This window comes from Bos indicus, chromosome 7 (genome assembly GCF_029378745.1).
Source record: "Bos indicus isolate NIAB-ARS_2022 breed Sahiwal x Tharparkar chromosome 7, NIAB-ARS_B.indTharparkar_mat_pri_1.0, whole genome shotgun sequence".
NCBI classification, from domain to species: domain Eukaryota; kingdom Metazoa; phylum Chordata; class Mammalia; order Artiodactyla; family Bovidae; genus Bos; species Bos indicus.
In genome coordinates, this window is record NC_091766.1 from 27247695 (window position 1) to 27269685 (window position 21991).

At 38.6% G+C, this 21991-nt stretch overlaps 1 protein-coding gene across 8 annotated transcripts in view; it reads right to left on the bottom strand.

Annotated features, from left to right (window-relative positions):
- The window catches only part of GRAMD2B (GRAM domain containing 2B), a 119633-nt gene extending 98096 nt beyond the window's left edge, over positions 1 to 21537 (bottom strand). For 4 of the 8 annotated variants that reach the window (XM_070793233.1, XM_070793232.1, XM_070793231.1 and 1 more), the window contains exon 1: positions 21286 to 21534. In XM_070793233.1, the coding sequence (XP_070649334.1) occupies positions 21286 to 21413 (128 nt within the window). In that variant the 5' untranslated portion in view covers positions 21414 to 21534. Of the gene's footprint in view, positions 1 to 21285 lie in introns of all 8 variants that reach the window. The other 4 variants (XM_070793237.1, XM_070793236.1, XM_070793234.1 and 1 more) reach the window with 2 other exon arrangements.
- Positions 21538 to 21991: the final 454 nt, after the last annotated feature.

Genomic DNA, 21991 nt, shown 5'->3' on the forward strand with positions numbered 1-21991 from the left:
TTTTGGCCAACTCAATATCTTCTAACCATGAAACCTGTTGCAAGAGCAACAGGATGATTCTAAATAATTCACTTTAGGAAGATAGACTTGAGGTTCCTTATTAATGCAATTTGGAGACCAACAGTTATAACTTCAATGGCTTGATCCCAATAGTATCCCAAATACTCTTTATGCTAGCCTTCAGCTGTTTCATAACTAAGTGTTATCAATCTGGTTGGCTCATTCTTGGTAAGAATAAAAACATATCTGGGGCTCTTCAAATGTAGGAAAAAATATGGATTTTACTTCATAGTTTCTTGAGGTTAGGAAAAATTTCATAGGTCCTGCCTTAGATGTATGTTTGAGTCTCCTCTGTTGGATGAGTGCAGGAACCATGGTTATTTAATTTACCTGTGTGTAGCCTATGTTGTGGAGAAGGCAATGGCACCCCACTCTAGTACTTTTACCTAGACAATCCCGTGGACGGAGGAGCCTGGTAGGCTGCAGTCCATGGGGTCGCTAGAGTCGGACACGACTGAACTACTTCACTTTCACTTTTCACTTTCATGCATTGGAGAAGGAAATGGCAACCCACTCCAGTGTTCTTGCCTGGAGAATCCCAGGGACGGGGAAACCTGGTGGGCTGCCGTCTATGGGGTCGCACAGAGTCGGACACGACTGAAGCGACTTAGCAGCAGCAGCAGCAGCCTATGTTGAGCCTTCAGAGTAAGTATCTGATAAAAGGAATGTAGAATATTGAATGAAACTATCAAAGACTTGAAAACTCTGACTACAGGAACTCATTACCATTCAAAACAGCCTAATTCATGCTTGGGCATTTCTGGTTGTTCAGAGTTCCTCTTTACAATGGTTCGGTTGTTATCTCTTCCCACATATTTGTTCCATTTTACCCCATCAGGCTGCACAGACTTGCTCTACAATGTGACAAACCTTTAAATATCTGAGCTCACCCTCATGCCCTACTCTCCCCGCCTGGCCTCTGGGCTTTGCTTCTGCAGACTAATAACCCTAGTTCATCCACAAGTGGTGTAGATATTAGTGTCTCTGCATGCTTTCAGATTCCCCCACCTGTAAGTAGGCAGGATGGTCAGAGAAGGCCTGACTTGCATGGGCTGGTTACCTTCTGCATTCTAGAGTCTATTGGTGCTTTTTAATATCAAATTAACTTTCTAATTTTTTTTGATAAATCCATTTTTTCAGCTTTTCAGAGAGAACTTCTAATTTAGTCTGGACAGATCCTACCTAAAAGGAAGGCAAATTAAATGGGAGATAATTATTATCTTGGAGGTAGGTTTAATCTGCTAATGGTTTATCTGTTGTGTCTTGTTTCCAAGAGGACTTATCTGGATTCAAGATAATTTGAATCTTTGTGAAGATTAAATCTAGGGAGTTAGATGGAGCATTTCTCCCTGTGTGATCTCTGTCAGGAATGTTTCTTTTGTGGCATCCAAGCCAATCATTAGGACTGCCAAGTCTGATTCTGGGAAACTAAGGTCTCCCCATGTGGATGCCTGACAGTTATGATAGAATTCTGAAGATTTTGAAAGGCAGTTGCTGAAAATGAATTTACCATATTTTTCCCCCATAGGGCTAAAAAGACACAGTTTAGCAAAAAGAATTTATTGATTTTTCATGAACTTTAATATTGTCAGATAATTTTTAAATCAAACTATTAATTGAGGGCAGGAGAAGAAGGGGGCAACAGAGGATGAGATGGTTGATGGCATCGCCGACTCAATGAACATGAGTTTGAGCAAACTCTGGAACATAGTGAAGGACAGGCAAGCTTGGCGCGCTGCAGTCCATGGGGTTGCAGAGCATCTGATACGACTTAACAACTGAACAGTAACAATGACATTAATGTAGAAGATGCAGGTACATGTAAATATGTAGGTATTTTTACTAGAAATAATCTATGAGTGAGATAAAATGTTCACATTTGGGTAGAGAAATAAAATTGTAAAGGAAAACAAAATTCTTTGCATCTATTTGAATCCTCTGAAATTACAGTCAGTTTATAATTGTTTGGGGAGGTGGGATGATGGAAAACAGGAGGAGCAAGAGAAGGAAGCTGATGGGTGAAGGTAGGGAGTGGAAAGGAGGAGAGGGGTGGGGAGTGAAATGGGACGGTGAAGGTAGAATGTCTAAGTATTTCCAAGTGGCCAGAGAGTCCTTTCCTGCTTTCTTGCATGCACTTTGAGTTCTGCATTATGATATATTTAGTAACTCAATGGTCAAAGTTAAACAATTCTTATGTAATAGAAATTCATTGCCCTGGGAAAAAAGACTTCCTTTCACTTCCCTTTCACTTCCCTTTCACTTCCTTTTTTAGACGTATTCTAGTTGATTTATGGTGTTAGTTGGTTCCAAAAAGAGCGGGAACAGCCAACAGATTGTTCTACACTTCCATGAGATAGAAGATTATTCTTATTCAGTATTTGCAGGAAAGAAAAGGACTAAATTGGAGCCCTCCTGCATAGGGCTTATTCCTCAAGGTTACATCTTTGATGATCACATCTGGGCTAATAAGAACTGCTGGGCTGATAAGTATTCCGAGGGTGTGTCATGAACTCTGCTCTTACTGATAACCATTTCAGCATCTGTTCATCTGTGAGGATTCTTTATGGAATGCCAGGGCATTCCATTCTTACCTTTTGGTAAGAATCAAAGAATGTTTGTAATTCAGACATTCTTCTTTCTGTTGGAACATGTAGGTGCCCAGAAAGGAACAGGGGTTTACTTTCACTTGGAAGGCTGGAGAGTGGAAGGCCATGATGGTGGTAACAGACAGGACTTTAAGCTAGAAACTCCTGGGACTACTTCAAAGTGATCAGGCCTAAGTGGTCCTAAGACTAGTGAATCAATCTTCTTGCCAAGGTTGTGGAGTCAATAGACTTCTGACTTGAAAACCAAAGCTTACAGTGTCCCCCTGGCCCTGAAATCCTTCTGAGTCTATTTCAAAACTCTTAATCCTCTTCCTCTTTCCCTCAAGAATCTATTTTCATGGGATGCTGGTTTTGAGATCTTCATTTTCCACTCCTGTGCAGAGATGAGGTAACATAGCATGTCTGAGACTTCTAAGAAAGACCTGTTTGCAAGGTTGACTCATAGTTGGCATTTGGGAATTTGGATTTTGGGGTATTTCCACTGTTCTCCACCTCACTGAGCCTAGAATATACAGATAATATAATTTATGCCTATCATCTGCCTTTTTTTGGCTGCATCACACAGCTTGTGGAATCCTAGTTGCCCAACTAGGGATTGAATCAAAGCCCTCAGCTGTGAAAGTGTCGAGTCCTAACCACTGGACCACCATAGAATTCTCTGATCATCTGCCTTTTTTTCTGAGAGTTTGTATTTGGAGTATGAACTAGGCAGAGGGTGCCTAAGTGACTAGCTGCCAATAAAAACCTTGGGTTCTGAATCTCTAATGGGCTTCTCTGGGCAGAAATATCATAAGCATGTTGCTACATTTTTGTTGCTGGGGGAGGAATGCATTCCCTGTAACCCAGGGAGGGAGAGAGCATTAGGAATCCTGTACACAGACTCCTGACTCCACCAGTATCTTTTCCCCTTATGGCCCAACTTACTATGTCACTGTAATAAATCCTAGCCACGTGTACAACCATATGCTGAGTTCTGTGAGTCTTTCTGGGGCTTCCCTGGTGGCTCAGATGGTAAAGAATCTCCCTGCAATATGAATCTCTGAGTGTGGGCTGTTCTGGGGGACCTCTGACACAACCCCTTTCTTATAGTACTCTTGTATTCCTATCCTAATGCTACACAATTCTGGTGAAAGGGTAAAAGGGAAGCATTTTTAAAAAGTTAAGTGTCAAATAAAGAAAATATTGATCTAGAAGTTCTGGTTCAGTAAAAACATGTCATTCCTTTTAAAAGTCAGGAAGCCAATTTAAAGAGCTTGCCGGGTGGTTCAGTGTTAAAGAATCCACCTACCAATGCAGGAGATGCAGATTTGATCCCTGGGTTGGGAAGATTCCTTGGAGTAGGAAATGGCAACCCACTCCAGTTTTCTTGCTTGGGAAATTCCATGGGGAGAGGAGCCTGGCAGGCTACAGTCCATGGGGTCACGAAGAGTCAGATATGAGCACGCATGCACAAGCCAATTCATCAGTCATGGAAAACTTATTTACATACTTTATACTTACAGAATATGAACTTGCAAAAAAAATAAATGATTTCTTATAATCTTTCACTAGCATTTAAAAAAATAACAGCTTAATTGAGATATATGTCATATACCATCAAGTTCATTCTTTTGAAGGCTATGTGATTCAGGGGTCTTAGTATCATTATATAGAGTTATGCAGCTGTTACCACTAATTCCAGAACATTTTCATTACCTCAAAATGAAACCCTGTCACCATTAGTAGTAAATCCCCATTGTCCCTTTTCCTTAGCCCTTGGTAACCACTATTCTACTTTCTATCTCCATAGATTTGCCTCTTCTGGACACTTCATATAAATAGAATGATGAAGTCTTTTGTCACTAACTTCTTTCATCCATGTTGTGACGTGTAACAGTAGTTCATTCCTTTTTTATACCAAATAATATTCCATCTTGTGGATATACCACATTTTATTGATCAATAGATAGGCATTTGGGCTTTTTTCCACTTTTTAGCTATTATGAATATTCATATTCAAGTTTTGGCTTAGACAGGTGTTTTCAGTTATCTTGGGTATATACTTGGGAGTGGAATTGATGGGTCACACAGCTACTTTAAGTTTAGATTTTAGAGGAACGGCCAAATTTTTTCCAAAGTGGTTGTACCATTTTACACTCCCAACAGTGTATGAGGGTTCCAGTTTCTCAAACATGCTCACTAACACTTGTTTTTTTCTCTTTTTTGAGTATAGTCATTCTACTAGATGGGAAGTGGCATCTCGTTGTGGCTTTAATTTGTATTTTCCTAGTGAATGATAATGTTGATCACCATATTACTTCTTATTGGACATTTATACATCTTTTCTGAAGAAAAAGCTACTCAAATCTTTTACCCATTTAAAAATGAATTGTCTTTTCATTATTGAGTTGTAAGAAATTCTTTATATACTCCAGATGCTATACTTTTATCAGAAACACAGTTTATAAATATTTTCTTTCATTCTGTGGATTGTTTTCATTTTCTTGATGGTCTTTGGTATTTATCGTTGATGGGGTCCAATTTATTATTTCTTTTGTAACTTAGGCTTTTGGCGTCACATTTAATTCTCCAGTTTTGGTGGGGATTTAGATCACCCCACTTACTTTAGAATGTCCACACCCATTAGCCAGTACTGCTACTCCATGATGGAAGGAGATTAAAAGTGGAAGGGGTTAGAGTATAGCGAGATAGAAAGAGCATGCGCCTAAAATCTAAAGATTGAGCCCAACTCATCTGTCATGGAATATAAGTACTTAATTTTCCAAACTTCAGCTTTCTATTTGCAAAATTGGGTAGTTACTACTTCATAAGGCCATTGTGAAATTTGAATTAGCTAAACTGCAAAAAGAGTTTACCGTGGTACCTGGCACATAGGAGGTATCTAATATACACTAGTCTATTGTCATTTTTATTAAGAGAAGGTGGAACTGAGCCTGGACCTAATCAAGAATTACTAAGTAGAAGTAGAGCTATCACTCTGTTTCTGTGTATTTTGGATAGGCTGCTAAAACTACATAGAACTGCAGATTTGCTTATTATTATATAGTTTTCCAGCACTATGGAAAAACCTGATAGGCACACAGTAGGGATAATTTTATTTCTTTTGAATTCAGGAATAAACAAAGCTATTTCTCTTTGGGATCCAAAGAAGAGACCTAGACCCAAAAAACTGTGGTGTCAGCATCAGCATGTGTTTCTTATTATTTATCATTAATTTAGGGCCATTTATACAACTATGAAATGAACAAAACTCTCTACCTGTCACTTAGGTAAGGGACTTTAAGAATGGTCACTCAATATTTCCATTAAATATTTTCCATACTTTACAACATCACTTTAGAACTAACCCATTCATTTAGTGCTCACATAAACAGAGTAGTTTAGGGCATAAAAACATACTCTGTTTTATTATGAAAAACCCAGGTATTGGGGAAAGTTCAAAGTAAAACCATCTTAATAGGCTTCTCCTGTGTGGCAGTTAGACTAATAAATGAGGCAGTTTCCAGTAGAAATATCTTATTGATAACTTAAGAGAAAGAAGCTTTTTAATATCTTCTGTTTAACCAACTCGACCTAAAATTTTGTTATTTTATTCATCATCGAAAAGTTCAACTCTTGCTCAGTAATTGGCATAATTATACTTCTTAATGTGGAAAATTTAGCAAATATTAAAAACCCTTTTGAAAAAACCCATAATAATCCTATGCTGCGAAACATTTAAGCTCTGCCACACGATTTTCTATTTCACTTGTTAAGTTGCAATTCAGAAATATTTAGTGATTACTTCCATCCTTAATAAGGCCAGAAGACTAGCCAATAAACTTAAGGGGATACAAAGATGAATAACACATTCTTTCTGACTAAAAATTTGGCAATTCAGTAGGTGATCTAGAGGCAACATGCTATCATTAATGGGAGAACGACAGTAGGATAAGATGAAACATTTCATAAAGTTGATAAAGCAATTTGTGAGGTGATAGCCAAAGTTAGAAATCAGCCAAAGGTGTGTTAAGTAACATTTATTGCCTGGAAAATTCCATGGGCAGCTGAGCCTGGTGGTCTACAGTTCATGGGGTCGCAAAGAGTTGGGCATGACTGAGCATACAAGTTCACAGGTAGCACTTATATATGGTAGGCAGATTTCTAAGCACTTAAATCCAGTTATTCATTCAATCCTTACAATGGCTTTTTGAAGTAGGTGCTATCACCCTTCCCCCACTTTAATAGGAGAGGCAAATGAAGTACAGACACGACAAGCTACTCAAATGAGGTGGGCTCCCAGGCAATCTGGCTGAGGAATTGGTCTTCTTAACTACTCTCCTACGCTACTTCTTAACTCAGAGAAGAATTATTATTAGTAGAGTAGCTTTTGGATTTGTGGAACCTCTACTTCTTCAAAACTCCCCAGATGTGGGATATAATAATGCATATAAATAAAAGATCTGATAACTCCTTTCTCTCTTTTAAAGATGTTACCACCTTTATGTTTTACTCTAAAATTACATTCTACATTAAGCATATGTCACATACTGTAGTATATATGGATTATATAATGTGGTCATCTTGTATGACAGTATGAATGGTCTCCTTCAAAGTATGTCTGTGTAGGGAATACGTTTTATTTCCATATTTTCCAATTTTGCAAATACCCTTTCATACCATCACAATAGCTTCCTGCATAGATTTTTTAAACTGTTAGATTATTTCCCATTTTGCTTTTATGAAATATTGATGATAATGTCTATTAGTCTTGACTGAAAACTTCAGCAACTACAGCAGGCTCAGTTTTGTAGGGTCTAAAGCCTAAACAATATGGAGGACTTCTTTCAGAAGCACTACAAAATTAGGTGCAAAGAATGAATATTGAATTAGAAGTGCTTCATTCTGATAGGCCCTAAAAGTTTCAGCTTAATTAGCCTAAATGATAAAGCACCACTTCAGATAGTAACTAAAATAAAATTTGAAAAAAATTCCACAAGAATAAAATACCCCAAAAGAGTACTTCACATTTTTTTTTCCTCAGAAGGATCTTGTAATTTTAAACTTTATATATCACCTCATCTGATTTTTTTTTCTCCTTTTAATTTCTCAGTTGTCTGGAAAAACTTTATTCACAACAGATCTCTCCATTTTGTGAGATGAGGAAGAAGAAAGGGTCAGTGATTTGCTCTATGTCACAGAAGCCTGTTAGGGGTCTTTCCACTATTCTTTTCAGCAGATGAATTTGAAGAAAGAATATTTTGTATCAGACACAAAGAAGCTTCTTTTCTTAGGGTCATTAGTGTTACTTTACTGGAGAAGAAGCTAAGCTGGGACAAATTTACAACAAAGTGAAAGCCCAAAATGTGGAATTCCTGAGTACAGAACATTGTTGGACAAATTTACAACAAAATTCAAAGCCCAAAGTGTCGAATTCCTGAGTATAGAACATTGTTTCACCTTGTAACTGGTAGCAATGTTGGGAAAACCTTTCATTTTCATGTGACACAGACATTTTGAACCTTTTTTTTTTTCCCTAGAGATAATCACATCCCTCCCTGCCCCCTGCCTCCACACAAAGTAGTGTAATTTTGAGGAAACTACTTAGCCCAGCATCGGTTGTTTTTTTTTTTTTTTTTTTTAAATTCTTATTTCATATTTTTCTAAGACCATCATAACATGGACTTCAGTCACAATTAAGAAATGAAATACTTTGACAGCTGCTTGGCTCTTCAAGTTTGAATCTTAAATTCTCAAGTGTTTCCATGTTTCAAATAAATAAAAAAGTATTTTTTTTTAGCTTCATCTACTTTACCCCCCTGTTTTTAGCTCTCATTGAATTGTTTTATTGTTTAGTTGACTTTGGGAAGATCTGGAGAAGGAAATGGCAACTCACTCCAGTATTCCCGCCTGAGAAATCCCATGGACAGAGGAGCCGGGCGGCCTCCAGTCCATGGGGTCACAAACAGTCGGACACGACTGAGCAACAAACATCCACACCTGTGCATCACCCGTGCAAGAGCCCCTACCTACCCTGTTACCAGACAACGGTTGTGAAAGTCAAAGTGAGAGGGATCTAACCGGGTCTCCTGCGTTGCAGGCAGAGTCTTGAACGCTGAGCCAGGGGGACTGTTCGTGGTCCTACTTAGTCATTGGTCAGCGCCGCAGCTGGACTTGCCCACAAGCAACCGTCAAAGAGCCGCCGGTTAGCGAGCGCATTGAATCAATGGTGGGCCTGCGCAAAGTGGCAGTCTTCATACAGAGAGCAATGTAAGAGGCCATTCCTGGCCTTCTACCCCAGACCCTCCAGTTCACAGGCTCTGGGCCAGCAGGTGAGTGGTGGGTGGGGGTTGGGGGTGGCGGGCCCAGGGAACAGGCTAAGAGCTATGTTTTGCAGGGCTCTAGAGCCCTCAGCAAGGCTGGTCGGGCCACGGTGGAGCCTCTCCCCGATCCCTGCCTCTGCGACCTAATGGCAGGAGCCGTTTGCTTAAGATGCAGTCTTCGGGACCTGGCTCCCATCATTTGGGTGGCCTGAGGACCTGAGGGCCAGTTGGCTGGACAGGGTCTGGGAACCTGGCCCTGAGGGAGCTGCCAACTGATATCTGCCTCCTTAGCCAGGACTGGGACCTTGGAGGGTGAAAACTATGCCTTGGAATCTTGCCCTTTCTTGTCAGAACAGAGAAAAACATTCATTTGATAGAGATTTACGGGAACATCCTTACCTGACCATGACCCGAACTCAAGAATGAAGGATGTGACACCAAAAAGTTTGCAAAACTTATTACAAAAGGGCTTCGCTGAAAACTTTCAGGGAGCTTGGGGGTTTTCAAGTCATAACTGACCTGTCTCTTTGATGGTCCTGCAGTAAACCTTTCTCTGTTCCAAACTGTGACATTTTGGTATTGTTTGTTCTCTGTGTATTGGGCACATGGACTTTTGGTATTATTTATTGTTGTTGTTTAAGTTGTCATATCTGACTCTTTTTGGGACCCTGTGGACTGGTAGCCTGCCAGGCTCCTCTGTCCATAGGATTTCCCAGGCAAGAATACTGGAGTGAGTTGCCATTTCCTTCTCCAGGGGGTCTTCCCAACCCAGAAATTGAACAACAAGTAAGATTGAGTGTGTGATAAATGCAGTAATGAAAGTAAACAAAAGGTACAATGTAAGTCCAGAGAAAGGGGGATGAGGTCAGGGTAGACTTTCTGAAGGCGGTGGTACCTGGTCCAGCTTTGAAAGACAGCTCAGACTTGACTCTGCCCGTGTGTCGTAGGCAGTGTGTGTGTGTTCGTCAGTCAGTTGTGTCCCACTCTTGTAGGCAGAGAAGAAGGTTCAAAGGCCCAGAATTAGCATGTGTAGCTGGAATGTAATCTCTCTGGGATACAAACAGGGCAAGAGATGTGACAGAGAAGCCGACCAGGTCACAGAGTGCCCTCCTCACAGTCCAAAGGACAATGCTCAGAGATAAATCAACACTCTCGTATGATACGACCATTCCTGCTTCCAAGTTTCTTTTTCCTTTTGCAGGAGCATGGTTGGAGTGAGAAAGGCTTCCCAGGTGGTACAGTGGTGAAGAACCCACCTGCCAAAGCAGGAGATTCAATAGTGGGTTCGATCCCTGAGTTGGGAAGATCCTTTGGAGTAGGTAATGGCAACCCGCTCCATTACTCTTGCCTGGAATATTCCATGGACAGAGGAGCCTGACAGGCTACTTGGGGTTGCAGAGTCTGACATGACTGAACACATACGCTTGGAGTGAGGCTTGTTCTTGGCATCCTGTTCTGCCCCTTTGGGTTTGTTGGAGGGAATAAAGTAAAAGTTTCTTTTCCTCCAGGATCATCCTGGCAGCTGTGAGACTTCCACATTAGGAAAAGTTTATTCTGTCCCACAAACATTTTGAATGTGTAGTTTATTTCTAGATCTAAGTATTGCAACATTGAGATTAACAGGAAATATGCTGTGGGAAATTATAGCTTGGAGAGTTCAGTCAATAATCTTCAAGGTACATGCACCTTCCCTACCCTTTATGGTTGTCTGAGTGTGTGTCTGTCTCCAGCAGAAACTGAAGTCCCTTGGAAATAGGATCTGACTCTTTAGCCATTTCTTTCTTTTTTTTTTTTTTAATTTTTTCTTTTTATTTTAATTGGAGGCTAGTTATTTTACAATATTGTAGTGGTTTTTGCCATACATTGACATGAATCAGCCATGGGTGTACATGTGTTCCCCATCCTGAACCCCCCTCCTACCTCGCTCCCCATCCCATCCCTTCTTTAGCCATTTCTTTACTCCACAGGAGTCTCTCCTTATCATAGAGTTTCTTCTTTGTGCTAGGTGCTAGGGATACAGAGACAAGGATGTGTTCCTAGCCTCTAAGAGCTCTAGGTGACAAGTGAATATCACCATTATTACTCTCCCATTGCCTTATAATAATCACAGCTAGTGTCAGAACATTTGCTGTGTGCCAAGCACCTTCTGTATTATCTCACTTAATACTCTCCACAATCCTATGATTATCTCTGTCTTACAGTTGAGGAAAGTGAGGCACTGAGGAATTACACAGTTTAGAAAGTGATGAAACCAGATGTACACCAGGCAATACTCCCTAGACAGAGCATCCTTACCCAGACATCTTAGAAAGTATTCTATAACTTTCTAATAAATGAAATTACCCACCATACTTGTTCTTTTGTTATTGCTCAAAAGTACATAGAGCAAATACCATTGTCTTTTAACATAAATTTAACTGAAACTCACAGGATCATAAAAGGACTAAATGTAAAAATCAGAATCCCAGAAAAGTCTTCTTAACTTCGTTTTTTCAAACAGAGAATTATGCCTGTCTCTGAAACCAGTGTCCCCTCTGGGGTTGTAAAAATCACCATGAAGAAACTGAATGAAATGACCCTTGAAGTTTGGATTTGATTTTTGGAAGTAACCCAAATAATTGGAGCCAAGCCAGGTGAATAAATTGGTTAATGAAGTTGGATAACTATTTTGCTTTTGTAACTGGCTGCCTATTCACTGCATGAACTCATTTCACTGCTTCAGTTTTGCCATATGGCAACAACATAAAACTTCTCTTCCTTTTCTGTTACTTGCTTTCCTCACCTAAGCAACATAGAGAGTAACCATAATCCATCTATCACAGGAAAAAGCCACCAAAGTTTATAAGGTCATATCTTTAAAAAGTTCCCTTGAGTGTGCCACACTGCAAATAGAGGAGACTATTATTGTTACTGCTGGCTTATGTAGAAACAGTTACTCATTACTTATGTACTTCTTGGCAGGGCTTTCAATCTCCCTCATCCAGCCCCACATAGATACACATGGAGGAAACTCCTAGAATTTCCACATCAGTTACCCTTGGCTGGTTTTATTTGGTTAAACATGGAGGAGAGGTAGAAGGGAGGAAGGGAGGGAAAAAGAGATAGAGAGGGGAGGAAAGAGATGAAGGCATGGAAATGAGTCTGACTTTTAAAAATCTGTTACAACAAAAAAACTCTTAATGAAAGTGGGACTTTAAGCTAAACTTATCCATATCCATAGATTTACATGAAGTTTTAAGACTAAAAGGCTCAGATCTCCTGGAGAACACAGATACAGAAACAATTCGAATCAGGAGTATGTCAATCGGGAGTATATCAGGAGTTTGTGGATCGAAGGCTTATACTACTTTAGGGTCTTCTTTAAGAGAAATTAGGAACAAAAAAATTAGGCATGAAAGGGAATATATATTTAGAAAGAGAAAGGAAGTCAAGTTATTAGTTTAGAAATAGCTGACAAACTCCATCAATATCTCCAAATCCAAAAAACTAATGTAACACTCTTATAAATTAACTGCCTGACATATTCTATGCTGTTTTATTTTTAACTGGTACTTGTTGATCCTTTCATATGGCACAAGTTTTGTAATTTTCAATTAGAGATAATACAGTCTTTAGAAAAAGTTTGAAATTGGAAGTGTTAGTCACTCAGTCATGTCCAACTCTTTGCAACCCCATGGACTGTAGCCTGTCAGGCTCCTCCATCCGTAGGATTTTTTTAAGCAAGAATTCTGGGGTGGGTTGCCATTTCCTTCTCCAGGGGATCTTCCTGACCCAGGGATTGAACCTGAGACTCCTGCATTGCCAGCAGACTCTTTACCATCTGAGCCACCGGGGAAGCCATGAGTTTTATCAATAGGTTAGACATTTTCAGACAGTTTCAAACCTGTTCTTGATAATGTCATACTAAGCGGAGAAGGCGATGGCACCCCACTCCAGTACTCTTGCCTGGAAAATCCCGTGGGTGGAGGAGCCTGGTAGGCTGCAGTCCATGGGGTCTCGAAGAGTCAGACATGACTGAGTGACTTCCCTTTGACTTTTCACTTTCATGCATTGGGGAAGGAAATGGCAACCCACTCCAGGGTTCTTGCCTGGAAAATCCCAGGGACGGGGAGCCTGGTAGGCTGCAGTCTATGGGGTCGCACAGAGTCGGACGCGACTGAAGTGACTTAGCAGCAGCAGCAGCAGCAAGATGTACTATGTGATACACAGACACAATGGCTGCTTTTAGTATTACCTTGGGTTTGTGCTCCATAAAGAATTCTGACAAATTGTGCAATGAGCATAAATAAAATTCGGTATACTTATATCAGCTGCATTATGAAGCATCAAGTCATAACAGGAGAGAGAATTTCTGGTTTGACTTGGTGTTAGTGAGAACAGAACCCAGAAGTTACAATTTACATGTGTGATGATGGGAAGACCTTGCCGGAGACAACCTTTGGCTCTGTACATTTCCAACTTAATTTCTCTTCTATTACCTACGTGCTTCTGATGCATGGCACTTGTAGGACATGTTTATATGATGGAATCATCTTGGGTCCTGCACCTTTTCCCCCTCTAACATTTATTTATTTATTTGGCCATCACAGGTTTTAGTTTCAGCATGCGGGATCTTCACTGTGGCATGTGAACTCTTAGTTGTGGCATGTGGGATCTAGTTCCCTGACAAGGATTCAAGCCTGGGCTCCCTGCATTGGGAGCACAGAGTTTTAGCCACTGGACCACCAGCGTAGTCCCTGTTCCTGCACTTCTGTGTCACCAAGCAAGGTGAATTTGCTTAGTGGAGTATTCCTGGAAGCTAGGAGGACTAGTGATAACTTAGCACATAGAAATGATGGCAAATCACATAAATATATTCCCCTATCTCTAATTAAATGTATCTCCAAACAACTTCCCCTTAGTTCACAGTGCCAAAAATGCCCTTGGCTACCTGACTGGAGGGGACATGTAACAGAGAGAAAATTGGAATGAAGAGAAGGCAATTATAATTGTAGTTAAAATATTATCTGAAAAGTTTATTAAAATGTACAACTACATGAATATCTTGCTAGGGACATTCCCAGGGCCTTGGAAGGGCCCAAATAAGTGAAGGTAGAAGATTAAGCTTCTTTTCTTTTTATATAACCATAATAAATACTTCCCTTTTGACAATACACTCTGATACATAGTTAATATGGGATAATAAGAAAAGGCTTCTAGTTTTGAGGGCAGAAGTAAGGGGGCAAGGGAAGAGCTTTGATGTTATACTAAACCTTTCAGGAGGTGCATCTGGAAAGGTGAATGGGAATTTTCAGACTTACTCCATTTACAAAAGCCTGGTAATAGGCTTGAGCATGCGTATTGTGAGAATCATTAGACAGTAGGGAAGTGTCTGGCACAGTTTGGGAAGGAGACTGTAGGTCCCTCCTCTTCTGGCAATGTTAGTGCTGAGGAGTTCTCTTTTCTTCTTAGAAAATTCTAACTCTTCCATCAAAGAGGCCTCTTCCTCTGTATGTCACCTCCTCATTCTAACTTCTGCTACATCATTGTACCCCAAGGCCCAGCAGAGTTCACTGATCCTGCCATCTTGCCCTCACCTGCTCACCTGACCCCACCTCACCTCACTCCATTCACTGAAATACTTGCCTCGTACTCAGGACACTATTATCTTTCCCCTTAACACAGTCCTGCTTTCTTTGATTGCTAGCCTTCACCCCTGTTCCTGCAGAAGGAAGCTCATTTCCTAAAACTCAACCTCCCTTTAGCTTCTAAATATCACTCTTAACTCTTCAACTCCTGTGAACAGGAGCTGAGGCCATGGGGCTTACCTAGTAAAAATGGATCAAGGTATAGTATCTATTGTGTTCCTGTTCTTCAAGTACCAAATAGTCTTCTATCCTTTCCCTAATTGCAGAAATGGGACTGGCTAAGAAAAAGCAAGGCTCTTGGGAGGGGAGAGTGGAAAGGAAGAAGGGTCAACATCTCTTCTACCACTCATTGATGACATCTGATGAGCAGAGGACTGGAAGCAGAGTCGTTGGAGCCACTACGAGGGGGCACAGTGAAAGTGACTCAAGGCTGTTTTGAACCTACCAAGTTCATCGTCCACTGCAGCCTGGAGTGGTTCCCCAAACCATAGCCCAGCACTGGGTCTATCCTAGTTTCACATTCCAGCTCGGAACTGCCCCATGTTTGCCCTCTTTTGTTGTCATCCTGGCCCTTGTTTATGCCCTCAAAGCCCATGGCGCTCCTTTTAACACATTAGCTTCACTGGGCAACTTTCATCTTTGTCTAAAATGGAAATAGACTGACAATCTAAAATGAAATATTTTGGAGAAACACATTTTTTAAAAGCAATAGACCTAATGGCTAATTTGTATAGTAAATCTCCAAAAACTAATTTAAAAATACCTGATTTTTATTTGCTGAATGACTAGTTTATCGAACTGTTAATTCATCCGAGCCTTTTCCAGTCTATTTATGAAGATTAAAGCAATTTGTGTTTTTCAAGACCTTCCAGTGTTCTGTGTTTTGGGAAATGATGACTTCTCATGAACTTCAGATGAAGTGCTATATGCTTTATGAGTGCCAGAGATTTTCAAATGAGGATTATCTTAGTGGAGGCCGGAAAAGCACTCAGTAGTTTCAACAACCTTTTAAAAAACCTCAACAAGAGGTTTTTCTTTAACCTCAGAAAAGTTGATAAAATCTGAAATAAAAGCATTCCCTTTTAAATTAGGAACAAAATGAAAAAGCCTGGAATTACTATTTATATTCAACATTATATGGAGTTTCTTATTGTATAATTAAATAAAAAAGATTTAAAAGGACTAAAGTTCAGAAAGGTAAAAAAATTTTTTTAATTTCAAATAATATTATTGTCTACAAAAAACACAGTCTACAGATTATTAACATTAATAAGATTTAGCAAGAATGTGGAACATAAGATCCATTTAGAAATTCAATTATATTTCTGTACAACATCAACAAAATAAAATGCAATTAAAATTTCTAAAAACAACAAAGGTGTAAAGTACCTAGGAATAAGTCTAACAAATGATGTGCAAGACTTCTGTGAAGAATTCTCTAAAACTTTATCAAAGGATATTAAAGATGTAATAAATGGAGGCCCCATCATGTATATGAGTAGATATATTGAACACCATAAAATGTCACATTTTCTCAAATTGAGCAATAGATTTTCTGCAATTTCAACTTTTAAAATAAATCTTTACTTGACAAGCCACATTCTAAAATTTAAATGGAAGAGCAAAGGGTCAAAAGTAGCAAATCACTTCTGAAGTAGGTAAGAAGTCTTGTCTTATCAGATAAAAAACTTTCCTTGTAAGTGACAGTAATGAAGACAGCAACGTGTGATAGAGCTGCATTGCAGATTAATGGGGAAGGAAAGACTGTTCGATAAATAAGGTGGGAGGATTCATTATCCATATAAATGATTAGATGATTCCTTAATTCACAGCAGTAACAAAAATAATTCCAAATACATGTGCTGTACTGTGCTTAGTGGCTTAGTCATGTCCAACTCTTTGTGACCCCCTGGACTGTGGCCTGCCAGGCTCCTCTGTCCATAGAATTCTCCAGGCAGGAATACTGGAGTGGACTGCCATGCTCTGCTCCAGGGGATCTTCCTAACCCAGGGATCAAACCCAGGCCTCCTGCCTTGCAGATGGGTTCTTTATGGTCTAAGCCATCAGGGAAGAATTCATTATCCCTATAAATGATTAGATGATGCCTTAATTCACACCAGAAACAAAAATATATTCCAAATACATAAAGGATCCTAGTTTGAAAAGAAAACATATTTTTAGAGGAAAATACACAAGCACATTCTTATAACCTCAGAGTGGAAGGAGTTCTTAAATTACAGAAAGTGCAAATTATTAAGAAAATGAGATATTGCCTTACAACCAGTCAGAATAGCTATTATCAAAAAGACAACAAATAACTAGCATTGGTGAGGCTATGGAAAAAAGGGAAACTTCATGCACTGTTGGTGGGAATGTAAATTGGTACAGCCACTATGAAAAACTGTATGGAGGTACTTCACAAACTTAAAAATAGAACTATCATACAATTCAGTATTTTTACTCCTGGGTATTAATACAAAGAAAATAAAAACACTAATTCAAATAGATGTATGCACTTCAGTGTTCATAGCAGTATTATTTATAAAAGTCAAGATATGGAAGCAACCTAAGTGTCCATCAACAGAAGAATGGATAAATGTTTGGTATATATATACAACAGAATATTACTCATATACTATAAAAAGATTGAAATTTTGTCATCAACAGGAATGGACCTGCAGGACATTATTTTTAGTGAAATAAATCAAATAAGTCAGAGAAAGAGAATGTATGATTTCACTTATATGTGAAATCTAAGAAATAAATGAAAAAATATAACAAAACAGTAATAGACTCACAGATATAGAGAACAAACCAGTGATTACCAGAGAGGAGAGTGGTAGGGTCAGGGACAAAATAGGTCAAGGTGATTAAAAGGTACAAGCTACTAGGTACAAAATAAATAATTGACAAGGATGTAATGTTTAGCACAGGGAATATAGTCAATATTTTATAGTAACTTTGTATGGAGTACAGTCTATAAAAGTATTGAATTACCATGCTGTACACCTGAAATGTTGTAAGTCAACTATACCTCAATTTAAAAAAAACAAACTAATAAGTTAAAAATAAGAGCTCAGACATAATAGGCAACTTGAACAGACAAGTCATATGCTGGAATAAAACATTTGCAACATACAAAGCTAACAAAAGATCAGTATTGGGAGTATTTCAAAAGCTATCTAAAAATAAGGAAAAATTAGTAATCTCTCTCCATTTCTGCTTCCCCAAAGGGTCATAAATTCATAAACAGTAATTTAAAAGACGAGGAAATGAAAATGACCAATAAACATACTGAAAAGATGCTTCTCTTGTCTTAATAAGAGACATGCACATTAAAACTGTTTATTTTGAAATGCCATTTCACACCCTCCAGATTAGAAAAAAATGAAAATTTAGATAATGGCAATGTTGATGAAGCAGAATAACTGCTGGTGGTAGCATCAATGACACAGTACTTTGAAATGGAATTTGACTTAATGAGTAAAGTTAATCATGTCCATAAAATGCCCCACTGTTCCTCTCCTAGGTAGGAACCTTGGAGACACTCTTGCACAACACGACGGACACCTGGGCAAGATGGAGCATTGCTTGAATGAGCAACAAACAGGAAATATCCAGAGAAGGGCAAAAAGGAACATCACATCATGATACTCCCCTAAATCTTCTAGTGGTGTCCCACATCAATTAGAGTAGAATTTTAAACTCCTTATCCTCTGCTTGTCTATCTGATTTCATCAGGTGCCCATTGTGGTTCCTCAGGACACATGTCTTCTCCACTTCAGAGCAACTTGCTCCTTTCCAGTAATTTTGTGCTTGGCTTTTTCATCCTCAAAGTCAGCCTAAATATCACTCAGAGAGTCCTTGACTAGCCACTTCATCTAAACTAGTTTTTCCCATCTTATTCTCCATCTCTGCCTTGTAATTGTTTCCTATAATAATACATTAATATTTAAATTATGCATGTATATATGCATTAATTCATAGTGTTTTTTTTTTTTTGCCTATGTTCAATGTTAAACTCATAACTTTCATGAGGACAGGGACTAGGTCTATCTTGCTTTTGATTGGACTTGCTATGTCTTCCACATAGCCTGGCATATAATACTTAGTCAATAAATCTTTGTTGAACTGAATGATTGAATGAAAAAACTGCATAAATTCTATGTGTCTGTTTGAGTAGTTTGTTGATCTGAGGGTACATTTGATTAGCTTTAGTTCATGGGAAAGATAATGGGATAATACAACAGCCACATAAATTCCCAACATTTATTTAGAAGGTAAAGGAAAGTGTTTATCTTTTTTGATTCTTTTTTAAATTGAAGTATAGTTAATCTTCAAGGTTGTGTCAGTTTCAGGTGTACAGCAAAGTGATTCTGTTATATGTATACGTATATTTTTTTCAGATTCTTTTTCCTTATAGGTTACTACAAGATTTTGAGTATAGATCCCTGTGCTCTACAGTAGGTCCTTATTGGTTTCTATCTGATTTTTGACCTCAAATAATTAACCAACACATGACTGAGTGCTTCAAAAAATTATTTTAAAAGATTTTATACACAATATGTTAAGTAGATCTTTCAACTAGACTAAAATTCTAGAGCCAAAATATTCGGAGGTATGAATAATGTTTTAAGATAGGTTCCAATACACATAAAAAAACCCTTACATATACTAATATATAGATTTAATTTTGAATATTCAAAGATGCAGGTAAAATAGGCCTGGGCTCTTTTAAAAATGTCTTAAATATGGATTGATTTAGATTTTTATTTTATTAGTATTCCATTTATCTATATTTATTTAAGTCATATGTATTATATTTACTTAAATTATATTTTGCATATTTTATACATTTTAATAGTTTTATACATTTAATTTAATTTTTCCTGTTTAGATCTTGAGCTACAAGAAGAGTTTGCACTACAGTCAATGTAAAAGAAGGATTGGGTAGGCAAAGTAATTAAAGAAACAAATTTCAGGAAAATATGGAAATAATCCAAGAGTTTTACATTTTCAATTAGAATTGTACTCTTACTCAAACAATTATAATGCAAGTAAGGTAGATTTATATTATTGATGGATAAAAAAATTAAACTAACTTTAAATAGATGTATTGAGAAACATTTTATGTAAATTCAGGCTCTTGATGTCAAAAACTTTTAAAAAATGAATTTGTCTTCCTAAACTGACAGTCTAATATGTGAATGCTATTAGTGGGATTTCTTTATTTTCTATTTAATTTTTAAAAGCTATAATTTTGAGTACTTTTTTGCATAAATGATTTAAAATGATTAAAAAATAAATCAGATGATTGACTTTCTGGATACGGTGCTATGCAAAAGTGAAGTTTAGATGTGGAGGTTCCTCTTCTACCTTGACTTGATTACTTTACATGGAAGTTACATTAACATTTACATTAGATGGAAAGTAAATTTTAGGTGGTTAGCATGCTGTAATGTATATAGAAGTAGAAATAAAATGTTATAAACATGAAACATAATATTATAGACCAACATCACCTCCATTAAAAAATTTACACCAAGGTTGTATGAGTTATAATCTGTAAAAATTTGATTGCATTGTATATCTGAAACTAACATAGTTTTGTAAATCAACTAAACCTCAATTTTAAAAAAGTTGGATGAAAAACTTTCTTGTAATGGATTTTTGGTTTCCCCATTGTATAAGTTGCTGGAGAATTATTCTGAGACAAATGAATGAAGAGTAGATAAATGAATTTTCATTAAAAATATAAATTATCAGAGTGGTGTTCATGTAGGTATTAACAATTATAGCTAAAAAAGATATGTTCTGAATCTAGTCAAAGCTGCTATAAATCGTTTTACAGTAAGTAGCAGGACCAGACCACAGCCAGTATTATTTTAACATTTAATTTAGAAAGCTCCAAAGAAGGAAACTGTTTTGATATTTTAATAATTACTGTTCTGATACTTGGGTTTCCTGGTGGCTTAGATGGTAAAGAAGCTGCCTGCAATGCAGGAGACCTGGGTTTGATCCCTGGGTTGGATCCCCTGGAGGGGGGCATAGCAACCCACTCCAGTATTCTTGCCTGGAGAATCCCCATGGACAGAGGAGCCTGGCAGGTTACAGTCCATGGGATCACACAGAGTTGGAAACAACTGAATGACTAAGCACACAGCATATTCTGATACTTATACCATAATTTTGACAGCAAAGGGAGGTTTTTGGTTTAACTGTTTGATTCAATGGACATGAACTTGGGCAACCTCTGGGAGATGGTGAGGGACAGGGAAGCTGGAGTGCTACATTCCATGGGGTCTCAAAGCGTTGGACATGACTTGGCGACCAAACAACAACCACCGCACCACCACCAACAACAATTTGGTTTCACTTACTATGAACCTGAGAGTGGGTCAGGAATCAAGTAACCGCATAGCTGGCGAGTTTTCCGGTACGTATTAAATAGTGCTAACAAGTCAACAACAATTATTGTCCCTTCATGGTGATAAGAGTTCTATTTGTTCAACAAATCACATCCTTTGCTAGGTACTCCCTTAAAATCTACCAGCCCAGGGGCCTGGGCTGTGCCCTCTCTTTCTCTTTGGCAGAGTCCTCCCTTTGGGGATGAGGAAGGAGCTCTCCAAGCAGTATCTGTTGGGTGGCCAAAGCCATGGGGTCAGGGGCGGGCAGAGAGGATGTACCCACCTGAGAAACACTGAGCCGGGGCTGTCAGGAATGCTGTTCTGGGCCTCTGCACCCAACTTGCCTGGGCTGCCTGGAATCTCAGACCGGAACATTGTATCATTGCCTGATGAGAGCCTTTTCTTCACCATTGTACACTTGTCAATCACCAACTCAAGAAGTAAACTCAAGGGCTCATTTTTGAAGCTCCCCAATAATGTGAAAATCTCTGAGTTTCAGCCTTGTTCGGTTTCTGCATTGCAGGAAGCTCTTTCTTCACATGACTCCTAATCTAGCTGAGGTGATTTTTTTTTTTTTTTTTGAAGCCAGTTAATGAGTAACATGTAAGTATAACATGGAGTGGTTTTCATCCTACCCACATTTGCTCTGAAGGAGAAATAAACATGTTTGGCAGACTCAGCTTTCAGTTTACTAATAGGAACACCATATGACTCTGGATTTAGGCAGAAACGTCTATGGAAACTCAAAGACTTAAAAGACCGAGATGCAGAGACAGGCAGTAACGAAACATTAAAAGCAGAAATGTTTTCTTTAACCTCCCGAGTCTGATCAAAAGGGCAGGGAATGCGCTTGACACCTTTACACGTATAGGAAATAAATAGCCCATGTTTGGTAAGACACACAGGAGGCTGTGTGCTGTGGTGCTGAGTCTCTGGGACCTGCAGAGCTCTAGAGTTCTTATGGAAGTGATACGTTCAAAGTTAGGGGA